The 19,294-nt window shown below is 37.3% G+C and overlaps 1 protein-coding gene across 2 annotated transcripts in view; it reads right to left on the bottom strand.

Annotated features, from left to right (window-relative positions):
* The window catches only part of Snrk (SNF related kinase), a 152,893-nt gene extending 135,905 nt beyond the window's left edge, over nt 1-16,988 (bottom strand). For both annotated transcript variants that reach the window (XM_090371948.1, XM_090371949.1), the window contains exon 1: nt 16,258-16,988. In XM_090371948.1, the coding sequence (XP_090228074.1) occupies nt 16,258-16,852 (595 nt within the window). In that variant the 5' untranslated portion in view covers nt 16,853-16,988. The remainder of the gene's footprint in view (nt 1-16,257) is intronic.
* Between the last annotated feature and the right edge of the window lie 2,306 nt (nt 16,989-19,294).

Consider the following 19,294-nt stretch of genomic DNA (forward strand, 5'->3'; position numbering starts at 1 on the left):
TGATGATCCTGCAGTGCTTCTTTAACCAGTTCCTCCATTAATTTTCCTGGAACAGAAGTTAAACTCACGGGTCTATAATTACTTGTGTCAGCCTTTGATCCTCCTTTGTGAATTGGGGTCACATCTGCACATCTCCAGTCTATGAGTACCTCCCCTGAGTCCAAGGAAGCTCTCATAATTATGGCTAAGGGTTTACTTACTTCCTTTGCTGCCTCCTTTAATATAACTGGATAGATCCCATCCACCCCAGGTGCTTTTCTTGTGTTTATCTTCAACAATTTCTCCTTCACTTTACTCTCAGTTATTACAAGATTTTCTAGCTTACTCCTGGAGTTGAATACACCTCTAGCATTCCCGTCGCTGAATAACTCCTCATGTGAGAATGTCGATGAAAAATATTCATTTAGTTTGTTAGCTACCTGAGCAGGATCATCAACAGTTGAACCATCTATATCAAGTGGACCAATCTGATTCATCCTTTCCTTCTAGGGTTTACATAAGTAAAGAACTCTTTGCTGTTTTTCAATGCATCCTTTGCCAAAGATTTCTTGTAATCGGCCTTCGCCTGCCTAACCTCCTTTGTAACTTGGTTACAGATCAACTTATATCTATCATAGGCTTCTGTGTCACATGTTAATTTTATATGTATCCCATGCATTTTTCTTCTCTGCCATATGTCTCATCAGTTCATCTGACATCCATCTAGGCCTAAAACTTGAACAATATTTCTTAGTTGGTATGTAAAGTCTAGTAGCTTCCAAGGTAAGTTCTTTGAATGCTTCCCATTTTGAATTTGCTTTTGGTAACAACATCAGCTGATCCCACAGTATAGAATTTAAATACTGTCTCAGACCATCGTTGTCACCTTTACAAAAGCAAAAACCTTTCCCTTTACCAATGATGGTAGTTACCTTTTTGAGTAAATCCCACTTCACAGCACACTGATCACTGCCAGCTAGTGGTTCCTTTATCTGCAGATTCTTAATGCATAAAGAATCACTACTGATAATCAAATCAAGAGTATTACTCCCTCTAGTTGCCTCCCGAACATGCTAATGTAGAAAACAATCATCCAATATATCCACAAAAGACTTGCTAGTGCGTGAGTGAGCAACCCACAAATTCCAGTCAATATCTGGGAAATTAAAATCCCCCATTATAAGACTCTCTTATTGACTGGTCCACTCTATTTCCCTGTACAGTTTCTTATTATACTCATTAGAGTCATTAGGCCTATAGCACACTCCTACTTTCAATTTTGATCTCCCAATGCTTATGTCAGACCAAACTGACAAGACACTGCACTGTCCAGCTATGTCGACTGGCTTCACTTCCTTGGATTTTATGTGTTTCTTAACTAATAGCATAAGCCCTCCTCCCTTCCTATCCTTTCTGTACACATTGTACTCCCCAAATTCCAGTTCTGCATTCCTTATATCTGTGTGACACCACGTCTCTGATATCCCAACAATATCTGCCTTTGATGTTTTGAGCAATACCTCAAAATTCATCAAATTTATTTACCAAACTTCTAGCATTGGTGTATACGCAAGTACTCATGTACCTGTTCCTATTCTTAGCTACCCTAACACAACCCATGTTTACTTGTACCGCAATTACTCCCAGCAGTCTCTGAAATATCCTGCATCTTGTTTTCCAGGCTGCTGCTCATTCCAATAGAAGCATTGCAAGAATCACTTTCACCTCTTCAGTGGCTACTGTTAATCTATTAGTCCTTGTCTCCCCCCAAGCTAGCACTTTTCCGACCCACTTAACACTGCCTCGACAGCATCAGCAAATATTCTTGCACCCTTTCTATTTAAGCGTATCCCATCCCTTTAGAAGCAGTCTCCTGTTAATTGTACTCTGAGCAATGCAGAGAGGCTGCCAGGACAGCTCCCGGGGTCTTGTCAATAACATACAGGAACTTTGACAGCATGAACGATCAGCAATCATTCCATTCGTAAAGCAATGGTTAGGCACATCCTGCACACTGCATACAAGTTACTGGAAACCACATTTTAGGAAGGATGTAGATAAAAATATATATATTAAAAATAATAAAATTTCCGTTTATAGTTCAGGATGAACACACAAAACCAGAGCAGTTAAAAAATAGAGAGAATACAAGAACACCACTGTATTTAGTATTTAGAAAGTGTGGGGGGGGGATTGAACCACAATCAATCAAAAGCATTTACGTCTGTATTATCCTCATGCTTTTACCACTCAGCCAGGGGAGCAATTTATATAATAATAAATCTATTTATTTGCTATCATTCAGAAGAACAAAGCAGTAAATCACGTCAATACATGAACACAGGTTTGGCCTGGTCTCTACTCTGAGCAGAGACAAGCATGGTCGCAAAATATTAGTGAATGGCAAGCAAAGCTTACATAGACAGTGATTAATAAAATAAACAAAGTAACAAAGTATTTATAATAAAAAAATGTAGTTTCAAGTAAATCATATATAAAAATATATTAAAATAAAACACAAATTACCATTTAATATAGTAAGTAACCACATAAGATTATTATTTAAAGGATAAAGAAAAAGAAAAAGGATTATAGCGTGAAATTTGTGTGAAGGGAGAGAAGGATGCAATGCGTTGGTTGTTTGTCCCGAATAAGATTTATTTGAATTAGTTTTGCTGCACGCAGAAGAAGTATTTTACTTTGTTTTACATGAGTTAACAAAGAAGATAATGTTAAATGGAAATTGTTTCTCAGTCAATTGCAGCTGGTTAATAAAGAGATAAGAGCTGGCTCTAGAGAATTTCTCTTAATTTTCCATGAAGAAAATGGTTAAATTGTTGTACCAAATCAAAAAAAACAATTTCACAATTGCTGAGGCAGTTGACTATGAAAAATTGTAATCTTGTAGGTGCATAGCTGGATTTAAAAAAAATCCAGCTGAGAAGCCAATATTCAACATATGTGATTTTTTTTTAAGGTTGAGTTAGAAACAATACTCCGAACTGGTGAAGCATAAAGTATGTTAAGTTTGCCCATTGTTGAAAAATATTTGTTATTAATATGGGTACAGTGAATATGTTTACGGTTTTGTTTAGTATACCAAATAGCTTGCCTAAGTTTTTCGAAAGACAGTTTACATGATTGCAGCAACTGAATTTGAAATCCGAGATCCTTATGTTTGTGGACAAGTGGTAAATCTAAGAATCAAGAGAAGCTGTGATTGGAAGGATGTTCTTTTTAAAAGAGATCTGACAACTAGGTTTTATTGAATTAGGGGTTAAATTGGAAAAAATGAAGAAAAATCTTTTTTTTAGAGTTTTGAGTATGCCTTGTTCAATGACAGACTATTGAATTCAATGAGAGGTGGCAAAGATTTTAACATCATCTGCATAACAAATCATATGTTCATGTGATAATAAGAAAGGTTGAAAGAGAATAGTATTGTCAAAAGGGCAATATTATTCTCTTCTGGTATTCCTAAAGGAATGCCAGAAGAGCACATGGTATGGTAAGATATATTCTTAAAGCTGGAGAGTACTGAATTGAGATTGCATGAAATGCAAAATTTATATCAATATATATTATGTTTATAAGTCTTTTGAGTTAAGGGCATTTAGAACAAATAAATTAGTTGTAAGCAAGTTAGCCATAGTGGACCTGTCTTTCAATCCATAATGAATTTGATTATTTTGGAATGGAAATAGTTGATTAATAATCATGGGAAGGAGACATTATTCAAGAAAGTTTTAAACAAAGGATGAGACACAGATGGGCATAATATCTTTATTTCTTTGAATATTTTTGCACTTTGGAAATGGGAAAAGTCTGTAGTATGCCCATTCAGTGAGGAGGATTTTATTAGAAATAACTTGATTGAAAAACAAAACAAGAAGGTCAATTATATAAACACTTGAGATTTTAATAATGACGAGAGAAATGATATCCCAGCCAGCAGTGCCTTTTGAAAGAATATTTTTAATCAACTTTAATTATGTCTTTCAAGATAGTGTTTAGACTGTTAATTGATGACATGCTTTCATTAAATCTAACACATGGAATCTGTTTCTTATTGAAACACAATGTGTTCCAACTAGAAGTTGAAGTTAAGATCTATCAGTACGGTGTAGGAGATTTTGGAGTATAAATTCTAGAATTATTACCAATCTTAGCTGAGGTGAAATTTTGGATTTCTTTTTTAAGTCTGTTAAATTGATTACAAAGTAACAAGAAGATTAGGTGATCATCCTCAGAGTTCAATTTTGGAAATTTCTGCAATTTTTTTGCTTTAATTTAAAAAGTGAATCAAGTTGCCCAGTCCACCATAGATTTCAGATAAAGGAGGGATAAGAAGCTTTTGACACTGCCATTTTTTTGGGATGGAAGCATTCCAGGTCGAAAGGAAAACTTAAGCAATATGCATTGGATTGGATGGACAGGCAAGGTCCCAAAAATAAAAATTAAGATTATCACAAATATTTTGATTCAAATGTTTGAGACTCAAAGAGCTTTTTTTACAGGCAGGTTCATTATTTTTATCCATTGTAATGTCAAAAGACAATTGAGTTAAGGTAAAGAAAGCCAACACAAGAACCAAGGGAAACTTACCGGTCAAAAGCATTTCCCGGTACCACAGCTTCTCTCTGCATTCTTGGTAAACAGATGGTGTGTGTTATCGATAGTGGCAGGAGAAGTCAATAACGATGTATTGATTAGTTTTTTTCTTATTATTAAAAGCAGATTATCGGAGTTCATGAGTGGGATGAAATTTACTTATGAGAACACACTCAAGACTGCCTCGGTCTTAGGGCATTTATCCCCCCTTCCTGCTGTTTTAACCCGATACAGAAATGACTTCTACAGCTGGTGCGTGTTATTGGTAGCTGCAGTAGAAGTCATTTTCCTATCAGGTTAAAACAGTAGGGGGGGGGGAACATCCTATGACTGAGGCAGCACGGAGGGTGCACCCACAAGCAAACCTCAGCCGCGAAGGCATTACACTCATGAACTCCAATAATCTGCCCCAAACAACGAGAAAAAACTAATCAACACATCACTACCGACCTCTACCGACAACACGCACCACCCACCCACCAAGAATGCAGGGAGAAGCTGCGGTACCAGGAAACCAGAACCATTTTATCGCTAAAATTTTCCGAAGCTTCCCTATAGTTCTCGCGTTGGCTTTCTTCACCTGTTTTTAAAACAATTGTTTTAAAATTAAATTTTCTGTTTATATTCCATGATGACCAACAGTCAGAGGAGTTCACAAGACAGAAAGAATACAAGACAAAGTATTTAGTAGGTCAAAAGCTTGAACCCCAGTCACTCAAAGCACATGTACTTTTGCACCCTAGTGCCTGACAACTCGGCTAATGCAGCCTTCTGATACCAATCATAGTACAAAGTGGAAGAAAGTGAAAACTAACACAGCCGAGTGGTCAAGAGAAAGCGTGCACCAGCACAGACACTTTGATTGGACCATGATTAAGCCCCTAACTGCTAAATACAATTAACGATTGTATTAATAATTTATTGTAAACTCCTCTGATTCGGTGGTTGTGCTGGAGTAGAAACAAGAATTGTGTGGATTCAACAGCATTAGAGAAGATTTAGTCAAGGATATTATTTTCTCTAGTAAGGTGTTAAGATTAGCAGCCTTAAACTCTGACACAACAAAGTCAGAAAGATCTTTACAGGATGGATGTTAATTAAAATCTCAACCAATCATAATGGAATTATTTTTAGAAAGTTTGGCAATTGTCCAGTTAACAAATTCAGCACTAATTTCAATAGAAGGATTAGGCAGAATATATACACAATGTCAACTAAATTTTGGGCTAATTTAGTTCTGAGATGTAATACTTCAAGGTTTACTGGCGGGCTCTGACACTATTTCAAAAATATTCTTCAACAAGATCGCAGTCAAAGTTATAGCTTGAAAATGATGAAAAGCCAGTTCCTATTCCACAGGTATCCACATTTCAGTAAATGAGATAATAAAAACTTGACAGGGTCATCATTTCAAGAGTAGTAATTTTTTTTATGACCGCTTCTTATGTTTTGAAGCAGAGTTTTCACAGTCAGTGGATTATTATTTAATTGGATTTTTCATAATCATGGTGGACTATTATTTTGCTTATTATTTATTGTTCTCAAAACCTGTGCTCCTGAACTAACTCCTATTCTTTGCCGCCTTTTTTCACTTTCTTATTCCAAATGGGTTTTTCCTTCTGCTTGGAAATCTGCTCACATCCAGCCAGTTCCTAAAAAGGGTGACAAATCTCTCTTGTCCATTGCAATCACTTCTACTCTTTCTAAAGTAATGGAGAAATCAATTAACCGCCAACTCTTAAACTACCTAGAAACCGTCCGTCTGATTAACAATCGCCAGTATGGTTTCCATCAGTGTCGATTTACCGGTAATATTCTGGCTTACGTTACCCATTTATGGACAAATTCAATGGAAACGTTCGGTGAAACATAAGCAGTTGCTCCTGACATCTCAAAGGCTTTCGATCATGTTTGGCATAAAGGTCTTCTAAACAAGCTTCCATCTTATGGTTTGCCAACTGTTTTTAGTAATTGGTTATCCAGTTTTCTCTCTGATCACTCACTGAGGGGCGCCTCCGTAGCCAGGTGGGAAGGAGCAGCAGTGCGTAGTACACGCTTCTTGATTAGACCGGGGTTCGAGCCCGTCACCACCAAATACGGAGGATGCGGAAAGGTCAGGGAATGACCACCGCATATCCCGGAGCAATATGGCCTTAGTTGCTAATGCTCCTAAAAAAAACCAAACAAACAAACAAACTCACTGAGGGTGATGGTAGATGGCTCTCTGTCTTCAACTTCTCCACTAATGCCGGTGTCCCCAAAGGTTCAGTTCTTTCCCCCACTCTTTTCCTCTTGTACATTAATGACCTTCTTCCATTGACTGGAAATCCTATCCATAGTTTTGCCGATGATAGCACCTTGCATTCCACTTTCCATTTTGAGAAACCTTGTCCTGCTCAATCAGCTTCAACTTCTCGAAAATCTGCTACCAATTCCTTAAATGCCGATCTTCAGGTAATTCTCCAGTGGGGCAAAGACAACTTAGTTGATTTCAACCCTTCTAAAACTCAGTCTTGTCTTATATCTCACAAAAAGGATTCTTCTGCTCCTACGCTTATCTTTAGTGACACTCCGATTTCTAGGCAAAATGATATATCTCTTTTGGGGATTACCCTGACTTCTAATCTCTCTGGCACAAGCACATTACAAATATTGCTTCCTCTGCATCTAAAAAACTTGGTTTTCTCTTTCGCTCTCGATGTTACTTTTCTTCCAAACAGCTGCTCACTCTGTATAAATCGCAAATCAGGGCACTGAGAAAGGGAGAGAATGAGCATAACCTAAACAAACAAGTCAGTGGTGGATCCCAACTTTGTACAGTTCACCTTGTCAGTGGTTGATCGCAACTAGAAATGTGTAATATCTCGAAAACAATTCACTTAAGGACCCATGTTTACTAGGCTTTTTTTGCATATTGTAGTCTGTACAGTTCACCTTTAAATTATTGACCATGACTTTTGGAACACCCTGTATAGCTTCAGCAAAAAAATAAATCGCATGTATACCCTGTAAGCATAAAAGATGTTTTATATGTAAACCTCTTTGATGATAGGTTTAAGTGAACTGATATCATGAAAGATGTAATTGATGCTCACGCCTGCTACTTACTCTACCAAATCAATGTTAGTGATAAATAGGATACACATGCCTGCTGCTTACTCTACCGAATCAACGTTTGGAAGAGGTTAGGCCAATAGCCTAATTACCCATTTGATTGTAGCCATTTATTGAATAGCATGATTGCAACAATACAAGTATTTGTATTGTTACAATCATACTATCATGTTGGATCATGTTATTCTGTCATGCTTTGTAGCAAATTACACATGCAGCGCTAATGAGATCTGCAAGAAACAACAGTATAATATGCTATTGAAAATATGACTTCACTCAGGATCTCAACAAGTACAAGTGCTAGGTGGTAACGCCATTTCGCAATGAGGAAACAGAGATACGATCAGAGATGAAATATGTCAAGATCTACGACGACAATGAAGAGATCATACTAGATTGTAAATTGTATGAATCGGAGTTGGACATTCACAAAAGGACTGAAATATGTAGGACAATGTGCCAAGACAATGACAATGGCAACCCTGATGAAGAATGTAGTAATGACCTGCATAGACTTGTAACGTAACAGCAAGAAGAAGACCTCTTTCAAAACTTTTACAATCATCCAAACAGCGAGATGAATGAGGATCTAAAGCTCACCAGGCTCAACAGACTCAGCACAATTGCAAAGAAATGAGAAAACTTCATGACCAACGAAGACTCTGCAACTTAATGAGAATGGCCAATGACAAGCAAAAGATTCTACTCACATGTGAATTGGAGTCTCAAATATTCTTAACCGGCCCAGGTGGTTGAAATATACAACCACTTCAGTAATACAGAAGGGTACTGTAATGCTTACATTACATGGGCTTCAACCGATAAGGCTGAAGCGCATATAATGTAATGATCTTGGATGTGTTAAGCCAGCTCTGGGCACATCCAAGATCACCTTCTATGATCCTTTGCACAATCTTGCTGGCAAATCATAAACAGAAAAATGTTTATGATTTGCCTCTTGATGGAAATATACAACTGCTTCAGTAATACAGACGGGTACTGTAATGCCTATATTACATGCATTTCAATTGGTAAGGCTGCCTTCGTGATAGACAGAACTACTGTGCACAGTGCCCTCAAGATAACCATTTCTCTGGTTACCAAAAGGTTTCTGCCATGGGTGGCAATGGTTAGTCCAAAGCCACCTAAGTGGTATGCCCTGAATCATAAACAATTTTTTGCAACCAGCTGGTTTATGCCACCTCTGGGCACATCCAAATTCTACCCATCCATACACCCCAAGAATTTGTCTAGTTCTCCCTTGAATTTATTCAACCATTCCTCTTCCACAACAAATGAATCCTGTTCCAACATATAACCACCTGCAGACTGAAGGCAAACGTCCACACATCTATCCTACAACCATCCTTCAACTTGAATTTATTGGCCCCCCCATGTGTGTAGTCTCAGCAGGTGGAAGAATACCATTAACATTCAGCTTAGTCAATCCAATCAAGGTTTTAAACACCTCAATCAGATCTCCCCTCAAGTGCCTAGCCTCAAGACTGCAATTTGCAGAAATGAAGCCTTTCTAGGTAAGAGCACCATTTTGTTCCCTTCCAATCTGGTTGCCCTTCTCTGCACCTGTTCCAGCAGACTTGCATCCTAAAGAGAGGCCTCCAGACCTGTATAACGTAGCCCTATACAAAGGGGTAATCACCTCCTTATCACTACTAGCAAAGTTTCTGTATATCGTTGACAAAACCCAATGAGCTGTCCTAGCAGAATGTCAGCACTGCTTGGAGAATTTCGTGTCTGACTGCACAATTACCCCCAGGTCTTTTTCATTCTCCACTACCGAGTGTAGTACCACATGGTAAGTTACTCTGGGGTTACTGCTACCCATATGCAGTACCTTGCATCTGTTACACTTCAACTGCCATTTCTTGAACCATCAACCGAATTTTCCTAGATCTTGTTGCAGTAGCTCACCCTGATAACTGTCATTCATGCCAACTTTTGTATCATCTACAAACTTACACATTAAGCCTGATTAAGTCAGGCACTTATGATATTAAGAGCAGGTGACCGGTGGAATTATTTAACAAGTACAGGTCACTGTTCAAAAAAAGCCATGAATTAGGGTTGAATTTGAAAGTGTCTGCAATTCTGCCTAGACACGTTAGGAGGGAGTATATGATGAGAGCCTTGTCGATCAATTCGGACCTGGAAAGACTGTGCAAGACACAGAGTAGAATTTTTTTCCAGCCTGGTCTGTGCTTGTTAACAAGAGAATGCTTCTACAAGGATGGGATACACTTAAATAGATGACTTTCATCAACCGGTGAAATACCACCACTTTGCTTATTGGAGGCTTGAAGTGGTGAAACCCATGTTTAGTCTATAGAGCAAAGTTTCTGGCATCCCTCTCCCCCCATACTTCTCCTTCAACCCATGCACAGTACTAAGTACTAAAAAGGTTTTGATACCTTTCGTGTTTGGGGTTTTCATAAAAAAAAAAAAAAAAATAGAAAGGGTGCAAGAATAACTGCTGATGCTATCGAGGCAGTGTTAGGTGGGTCAGAAAACCGCTAGCTTGGGAGGGATACAAGGACTAATAGATTCACAGTAGCCACTGGCAGAGGTAAAAGTGATTCTTGCACTGCTTCTAGTGGAATGAGCAGCAGCCTGGAAAACAAGATCTTGCAGGGTATTTCAGAGATTGTGGGAGTCATTGCGGTACAAGTAAAACACATGGGTTGTTAGGGTAGATAAGAATGGGAACAAGTGCATGTATACTTGTGTATACACCAACGCTAGGAGTTTGGTAAATAAATTTGATGAATTTGATGCTCAAAACATCAAAGGCAGATATTGTTGGGATATCAGAGACATGTCACACAGATATAAGGAATACAGAACTGGAATTTGGGGAGTACAATGTGTACAGGAAGGATAGGAAGGAAGGAAGTACAGGATAGGAAGGAAGGATGGGTTATGCTATTAGTTAAAAAAAACAAAATATCCAAGGAAGTGAAGCCAGTCGACATCGCTGGACAGTGCAGTGTCTAGTCAGTTTGGTGTGACATAAGCATTGGAAGATCAAAATTGAGAGTAGCAGTGTGTTATAGGCCTAATGACTCTGATGAGTATAATAAGAAACTGTACAGGGAAATAGAGTGAGCCAGTAAAACAGAGAGTCTTGTAATGGGGGATTTTAATTTCCCAGATATTGACTGGAATTTGTGTGTTGGTCACTCACACACTAGCAAGGCTTTTGTGGATATATTGGATGATTGTTTTCTGCATCAGCATGTTCGGGAGGCAACTAGAGGGAGTAATACTCTTGATCTGATTATCACTAGTGATTCTTCATGCATTAAGAATCTGCAGATAAAAAAGAACCACTAGGTGACAGTGATCACAGTGTGCTGAAGTGGGATTTACTCAAAGAGAGAACTAACATCAGGGATAAAGGGAAGGGTTTTTGTTTTCGTAAAGGAGACTATGGTGGTCTGAGACAGTATTTAAATTCTATACTGTGGGATCAACTGATGTTGTTACCAAAAGCAAATTCAAAATGGGAAGCATTCAAAGAATTTATCTTGGAAGCTACTAGGCTTTACATTAAGAAATATTGTTCAAGTTTTAGGCCTAAATGGATGTCAGATGAACTAATGAGACATATGGCAGAGAAGAAAAATGCATGGGATGTATATAAATTAATAGGTGACATGGAAGCCTATGACAGATATAAGCTGGTCTATAACCAAGTCACAAGGGAGATTAGGCAGGCAAAGGCAGATGAGAAATCTTTGGCAAATGATGCAAAGAAAAACAGCAAAGAGTCCTTTACCTATATAAACTCTAGAAGGAAAGGGATGAATCAGATTGGTCCACTGGACATTGATGGTTCAACTGTTGATTATCCAGCTCAGGTGGCTGACAAACTAAATGAATATTTTGCATCTACATTCACACATTAGGAGTTATTCAGGGAGGGGGAATGCCACAGGTGAATTAAACTCTGGCAGTGAGTTAGATGATTTTGTAATAACTGAGAAAAGTGGAGAAGAAATTGTTGAAGTTAAACATAAAAAGGGCACCTGGGGTGGACGGGATCTATCTGGGATCTAACTGGATAGATCCCATAAAGGAGGCAGCAAAGGAAGTAAGGAAACCCATAGCCATAATTATGAGAGCTACTTTGGACTTAAGGGAGGTACCCATGGACTGGAGATGTGCAAATGTGACTCCAATTCACAAAGGAGGATCAAAGAGTGACAAGTAATTATAGACCTGTTAGTTTAACTTCCATTCCAGGAAAATTAATGGAGGCACTGGTTAAACAAGCACTGCATGATCAGCTAGACAAGACTTCAGTTACAGCTCGGACACAGCATGGTTTTGTTAAGAGAAAGTCATGCCTGACCAATCTGATCGGATACTATGATGTGGTCACAAAGGAACTGGATACAGGGAATAACTTTGATATCATATATTTAAATCTTAGAAAGGCTTTTGATACTGTTGCACATGGAAGACTGCTCAACAAATTGGAGCAGTGTGGCATTGGAGGCAAGTTGCTGCTATGGACAAAGGGATGGTTAAGTTTGAGAAAACAGAGTGGTAATCAATGGACTCTGCTGATCGTGGACTAGTGTTATTAGTGGAGTCCCTCAGAGTTCAGTGTTGTTTTCTGTATTTTTAAATGATATTGATGGTGGTATATCAAGCTTAATGTCCAAGCCTGCAGACGATACAAAAGTTGGCAGGGTTGTTAAGGACATTAATGGCAGTACGCTGCTGCAACAGGATCTAGAAAAGTTGAGCAGATGGGCTGAGAGGTGGCAAATGAAGTTTAACATTGACAAATGTAAAGTACTACATATGGGAAGCAGTGACCCCCAGAGTAACGCATCAACTCTGTGGTACTAAACTGACAGCGGTAGAGAATGAAAAGGACCTGGGGGCAATTGTGCAGGCAGATGGGAAGTTTTCTGAGCAGTGCAGACGGTCTGCAAGAGTAGCTCATGGTGTCTTGTCAATGATATACAGGAATTTTTCTAGCAGGGATAAGGAGGTGATTATCCCCTTGTATAAGGAAATGGTCAGGCCACACCTTGAGTACTGTATACAGGTCTGGAGGCCTCATTTTAAGAAGGATGTAGAGTTGTTGGAACAAATATAGAGAAGGGCAACAAGATTAGTGAATGGAACAAAGGGTTGCTCTTACGAAGAAAGGCTTAAGTTTTGCAAATTACAGTGTTTGGAGACTAGGCACCTGCGAGGTGATCTGATTGAGGTGTATAAGGCCTTGAATGGTTTGAGCATGCTCAATGCTGATGGGATTTTTCCTCTTGCTTGGAATAATCACCTTGAGAGCACATAAATTGAAACTGAGGAAAGATGTGCAGAAGTTTGCCTTTAGTCAGTGGGTAGTTGGATGGTAGAACAGACTTCCATCCTTTGTTGTGGAAGTTGATAGGCTAAATAAATTTGAGGCTGAGCTGGACAGGTATTTGGAACAAATGGAGGGGTGAAATGGGAGCTTTTTTTTTTTTTTTTTGGCTGATGCTGCATAAGCTTGCTTTCTTTATCATATGCTTCTACTAATGCTAAACTCTGATGAAGCTATCCTTCATCAATATCAATGATAAATATTGAAAACAACAATGCACTGAATTCTGGGGAACTCCACTAACAACATTAGTCCATGAAGAGCAGTGCCCATTGATAACTAACTCTCTTCTTCCACTTCCTTTATCCATAGCAGTAACTTGCCCTTAATGCCACTGCTCCAGTTGGTACAGCAGTCTTTTATGTGCAAAAGTATTTAATCCTTCCCGAAATCTAAGTATGCAATGTCAAAATTAAATAGACAATTCCAGTTCACTTCCAAAGTAAAATAAGAAATAGGGAATAAAAAGTATAGTACATTTGACAATTCTAGTTCATTTTCAAAAAGAATGCTATACTAATGTGATAACTTAATGGATTCACATATCAAAATAAAAATATTTAAATTAAGTTTGTCCTCCCCATTAAAACTGTTTTAACACCAGGTGAAAAAATTTAAAACACTATAATTGTGTAACTTGCAATAGAACTAAAAATATGAGTAATGTGCATTTCTGTTTGTTCAGCCTTTACTTCCCTATTAATTCTATAATTTTATTAACTTTTCTTTCATTAGTTTATTATTTTAATAAATTAATTTTAAAAATTTAATAATTAAATTATAAAATTTTGATAAATTAAATTACAAACTTTTATTTTGTATAATCTGAGTGTCCCATTCAACTCAAATTAGAGACATATTTACAGAAAATGCTTCAAATCTCATAAAAAATAACTAATGGAGTGAATTAAAACTGATAGTACCTCTAATGAAAAAATTCGAAAAAGGAACCTAATTTATGATAAAAGAAAAAAAAAAAAAAAAAAAAAGGATTAATGTGATATAAATTACTAAGAAATATATTTCTGACAATATAACTGGCAGAGTTTTACAGCAACATAAACTTGTATCCTGATTTTTTTACCTATAACATTTATACCTTTATTGCATAAAAGTATACAGATTGGATGGGAGATTTACAACAACCAACAAACAATCTTACCAATACCTTCTACAGACATTAACTATATACAAAGTAGGTGCATATTTCCTATTTCATTACAATGTCATGATGCCTGATGTCATGATGCATAAAATAAGTAAATACCCTGTACACAAAAACAAAAGAATACCAAAGAATCCCATCAGAAAAAAAGGGGGTAAAACTCCAGAACACGGTGCCCCTTTGAAAATCAAGTGCCTAACCTGCTATGGTTAGCGTTAGTTAGGGTGTTTATCCCACCCTTGCCGCTGTTTTAAAATCGGGAACTCGTTTTCCTATTTTAAAACAGCTGGAAGAGGGGGAATAAACACCCCAAGACCATGGCAGGCTGAAGGTGCACCATGTTCTGGAGTATAGCGAAAAAGGGGAACCCTACAAAAGAGAATGAACTGTATTACAAATTATAAAATTACTCATAATATAAAAAAAAAATAAAAAATACATGTAAACAACTCTGAAACTCAGCTGATAACAGAAACATAACACTTCATTACATGGGATGCAACATTATATAAATATTAAATTAATTAAAACAGCTAATTTAAGTGTTTTATCCAGCATCGAAGAGCTTACAATTATTCATCGAAAAATTAACGATTTGGAATAAGGTAACAGTTTCGGTATTGGATGTATGATGCAAACTTGTACAGCACCAGGTGAAAAAAAAATGCCATTAAATTTATCCATCCTTTCTAATCTATCCAACACTCCTTTATTATAATTCAAGAATTGTTATATAAAGTATAACAATTCGACAAATCAATAAAGAAAGAACCATGTAGAGTAAAACCACTCATACTATGTTGAGCGTAAACAAATCTTAATTCATCAGAATTTTTCAACCCACAAATAGGCAGTTTCAGGAATGAAAAACAATGACAGAAATGGGGATATTATAGAACAAATAAAAAACAGTTTAAAATATTTCAATCATTTAAAACTGGGATCAATTACAAATTCTAAGAAATAAAGTTGTTACCAAATAAACAAAAAAGGTAACATTAAATTACACAATAAAAACAAACACCTAGCAAACACTGTGCATACAGCTATATTCCACTTAGTGGCAAGATTATATTTAATTGGCTATTAATGAATTCTGACTGCTTTATGGATTATAACTTTAAATTACAACCTATTGCTTGCTTGACATTATATTTACTTACATAACAGTATCCCTTACATAAGTGAATCACGGTTCCTGCCTTATGCAACACATGGTAGGTAATACTACTTCCCCATGTAAAATATTCATTTTAAGAGCAAGATATGACGAGAGTAGGTTTTATTACTTTGTGTATAGTCAGGAACTGTAATTCACTTACATAACAGTATAAGTTAAGTAAGTAAAACAGTTCCTGGCTTTTATACAATGGCAAAACAGGGAGAAATGGTACTTCTCCCATATCTTGAATTTAAAATATCTATAAGTACTAAATACGATATCAAGAAAGTCTCCAATACCCAACATTCGTCCAAATAAAAAAAAAAAAAGGAAATAGCAAGCAATCCTACAATAATAAGGTGATTGCCTCTAAACAAAATGTGTGAAGCATGTTATCTGTACTTACCACATTCAATGTTTATGGATTATTTATTGAGGTTATGAAAAAACAGTTGCTGACTAATAGGGCTGGCAAATTGGTGTTTATATAATCTATATAAATGTGGTGTCTATATAAATGAAAATGTTTACAGCATTACTGATATCTATACTATGATTAAACAACTACACCCAGTTACATCCCCAAAAAGACTGCTCTTTCATTTTTTTTTTTTTTTTTTTTTTCAAATGAAAGTTTTTTAACAGCGTCAGATATAATACTGTCCCATCAATATTTGTGAAGTGCAATTATTTGGAATTCCAATGTTTCAATCGAACTGCTTTTACTAATACGCCTCCAACCCTCCCCACACACACCATCTTCATAACAACTAATTGTTGCTCATCCGTTTTCATGTCTTCTGTAAATGAAGTGCGGTTACTTACCCACTTTTGGAGCATCATAAGAATCTCCTAAAAGTATTTCAGGAGCTGAATATGCTAAAGACCCACAGGAAGTCTCTAACTTCTGGCCGGGGCAAAATTTATTACTAAATCCGAAGTCTGTTAGTTTCACCATGCCTAGTTTCTCGAAAAACACAACATTTTCGGGTTTAAGATCCCTATGTACAACGTGAAGTTTATGACAGTATGATATAGCATGAACAATTTGCTTAAAATACTTTTTGGCTGTTTCTTCATCAACACCGTTCTCATGTTTTATAATATAGTCATACATATCACCACCATCACCCAACTCTAAGATTAGATACAATTTAGTTTGAGTGTCAATTACTTCATACAATCGTACTACGTTTGGATGCTGTACCAACTTCATACAACGAACTTCTTGAAATAAATGTGCTCGGGATACTTCATCTAACTTTGTTTTATCTATAACTTTAACTGCAACTTGTTCGCCTGTGAAAACGTGTTTAGCTAGTTTGACAACGGCAAAATGGCCGCGACCAAGCGTATCACCGAGGTCATACAAACCGGCGATTTTCCCATCATAGTGAGTGTGGACTCTTCCCTTGCTCATTGCCAACGCTACCGTTAATTGTTGTATTGAATGAAGCTACCAAAACAAAACTTCTAATCCAACTTGGTAAATAAAATGTTTATTTTAAATCCACAATTCTCACAAATCACACCAAACATAGTGACGCAAAATCTAACTAAACGTTCTACACCATTACAATGCTTCGAAAGTTTAACAGCTCACATTAATGCGCAAGCTCGCCGAGCGACCTCTTCCTTAGAGAAAAGAGTAAATTGAAAATAGTCGGAACCAGCTGTTACTATATGAGGTAGTAATTATTCCGAAATTTTGGAAAACAATTTCCGTAACTCCTATAGAAATGTTTCTGAACCTTTAGTATACCGTGGGGTAACACAAAGAATTTACATTATACATGTAGTGTACATAAATATTATAATAGTATAAAACTGATCCATAATATGAAATTTTTCATAAAATCGATAAGATAATTTCTGTTCCGAAGTCTTTTCTGTAATGTATCGGGCGCCTGCTGGATAGTGTTTAATACGAATAACGAGATTTCCAGGCAGGTTTCCAACACTAAAATGAGAAACCAGAAAGACTAGGATTGGTATGAGCGTCTAGCAGTCCCTTCAAGACAAACTCCTGTGTTCTTAGATTTACTCTGAGAGATAAAGAGCAAACTGCAACATCAAGAGGTGCTGTGTTTTTTCACCCAGAGGTACCTCTTAGATAAGGGGGGGCAGGGTGACCGCAATTAATGGTTCTTTTAATTACTTATATGAATACAATCAAAAGTGTACATTAGAGAATAGTCCTGAAGAAAGAAAGATCAACGAACAAAGTATAATTTATTACACATATATAGGCATGTATATTTATTTACACTAAAAGAAATACTAAGTAACATAGGAAATTAAGATTATGTGTTATGTTGTAAGTGTTAGCTTTACTCAGGATAGTTTTACATTTAACTAGTTAATGAGTAGTGGTAACATGCCATAATTCTTCAGGTAGTTCCGGTAAGCAATCGTTGTAGTAGTAGTAGTAGCATGTGATACAAGAAAGCAAGTGTATGAGCTTATGCAGCATCAGCCGAAAAAAAAAAAAAAAAATCACACCATTCCCTCCAAATGCCTGTCCAGTTCCTCCTTAAATTTATTCAACCTATCAACTTCCACAACGACAGATGGAAGTTTGTTCCAGCATTTAAACACCCGCTGGCTAAAGGCAAATTTCCGCACATCTATTCTACATCTGTCTTTTCTTAATTTGAATTTATGCCCCCTTAGGTTCGTAATCTGAACAAGTGGAAGGATCCCATCAGAATTCAGCGTGCTGAACCCATTCAAGGCCTTATACACCTCAATCAGATCACCTCACAGGTGCCTAGTCTCCAGCCATTGCAGTTTACAGAACTCAATCCTCTGTTTGTAAGACGATCCCTTCATTCCCCTCACCAATCTTGTTGCCCTTCTCTGTACACGCTCAAGTAAATCTACATCCTTCCTAAAATGAGGCCTCCAGACCTGTACGCAGTACTCAAGGCGTGGCCTGACCATTGCCTTATACAGAGGGATAATCACGTCCTTTTCCCTGCTAGCAAAATTCCTATATATCATTGACAAAACCCCATGACCTGCCCTGGCAACCTGTCTGCATTGCTCAGAAAACTTCATATCTGCCTGCACAATTACTCCCAGGTCTTTTTCATTTTCTACCACCCTAATAGGTAGAAGAGCTTCCAGCTATTCAAATTTATAGGCAAATGTGTAAGGTTGACATATAGTTACCTTTATCGTTACTGGAAACGCAGTATCCAGTAGTTGGGACAATTTGATGGCACATTCTGTCATTCAATACAGAAAATGAATGTACATCTGTGTATTTATCTGGGAGGAGAGAGGTTAGTATGTGATATTAGGTGGGGGATATAATAGTACATGTGGTCGTTCGGTAATTCCAGATAGCCGACCGCTAAACTAAAAGACGAACTTACCCAAATAGCTCCCTAGCGACTCGCTAGGCACTACCTCGTCTTGTTCATCTCTCATCATCGAATATTGCGTCCGCTTTTCCATGTTCATCCAGAACTCCCTCGTTTTTCCTTTTGGATGGCCCCCTTTTTGATTGGTTAGGAGCCTATTTCTGTGGGGAAAAGCAAATCTAGGATCACCTGTCCTCGTAATTAGACAAGTTTAATTTGAGAAATCCATCGAGGGAAAGGAGCAAATTATTAAGTGATATACGGTGATATTCCTGGATTACACTAAGGTATTCTCTTCATTCAAAGTCGATACACCTCTATCCATTTTCTGACTAGAGTCAATTCGCAGTAATCAGTTCGAATTTCTCTCAAGAATGCCTTCTCGATTCCGATTAACTCACTGGCCCCCACAGATTTTGCCACTGTATACCTGAGTTATACTAACGCGGCACTATTTAGCTGATCCTATCGAATGTCGGCTTCATGCAGTGGAT

Source organism: Mastigoproctus giganteus, chromosome 4, assembly GCF_048544385.1.
Source record: "Mastigoproctus giganteus isolate SK-2022 chromosome 4, ASM4854438v1, whole genome shotgun sequence".
In the NCBI taxonomy this organism is placed as follows: Eukaryota; Metazoa; Arthropoda; class Arachnida; order Uropygi; family Thelyphonidae; genus Mastigoproctus; species Mastigoproctus giganteus.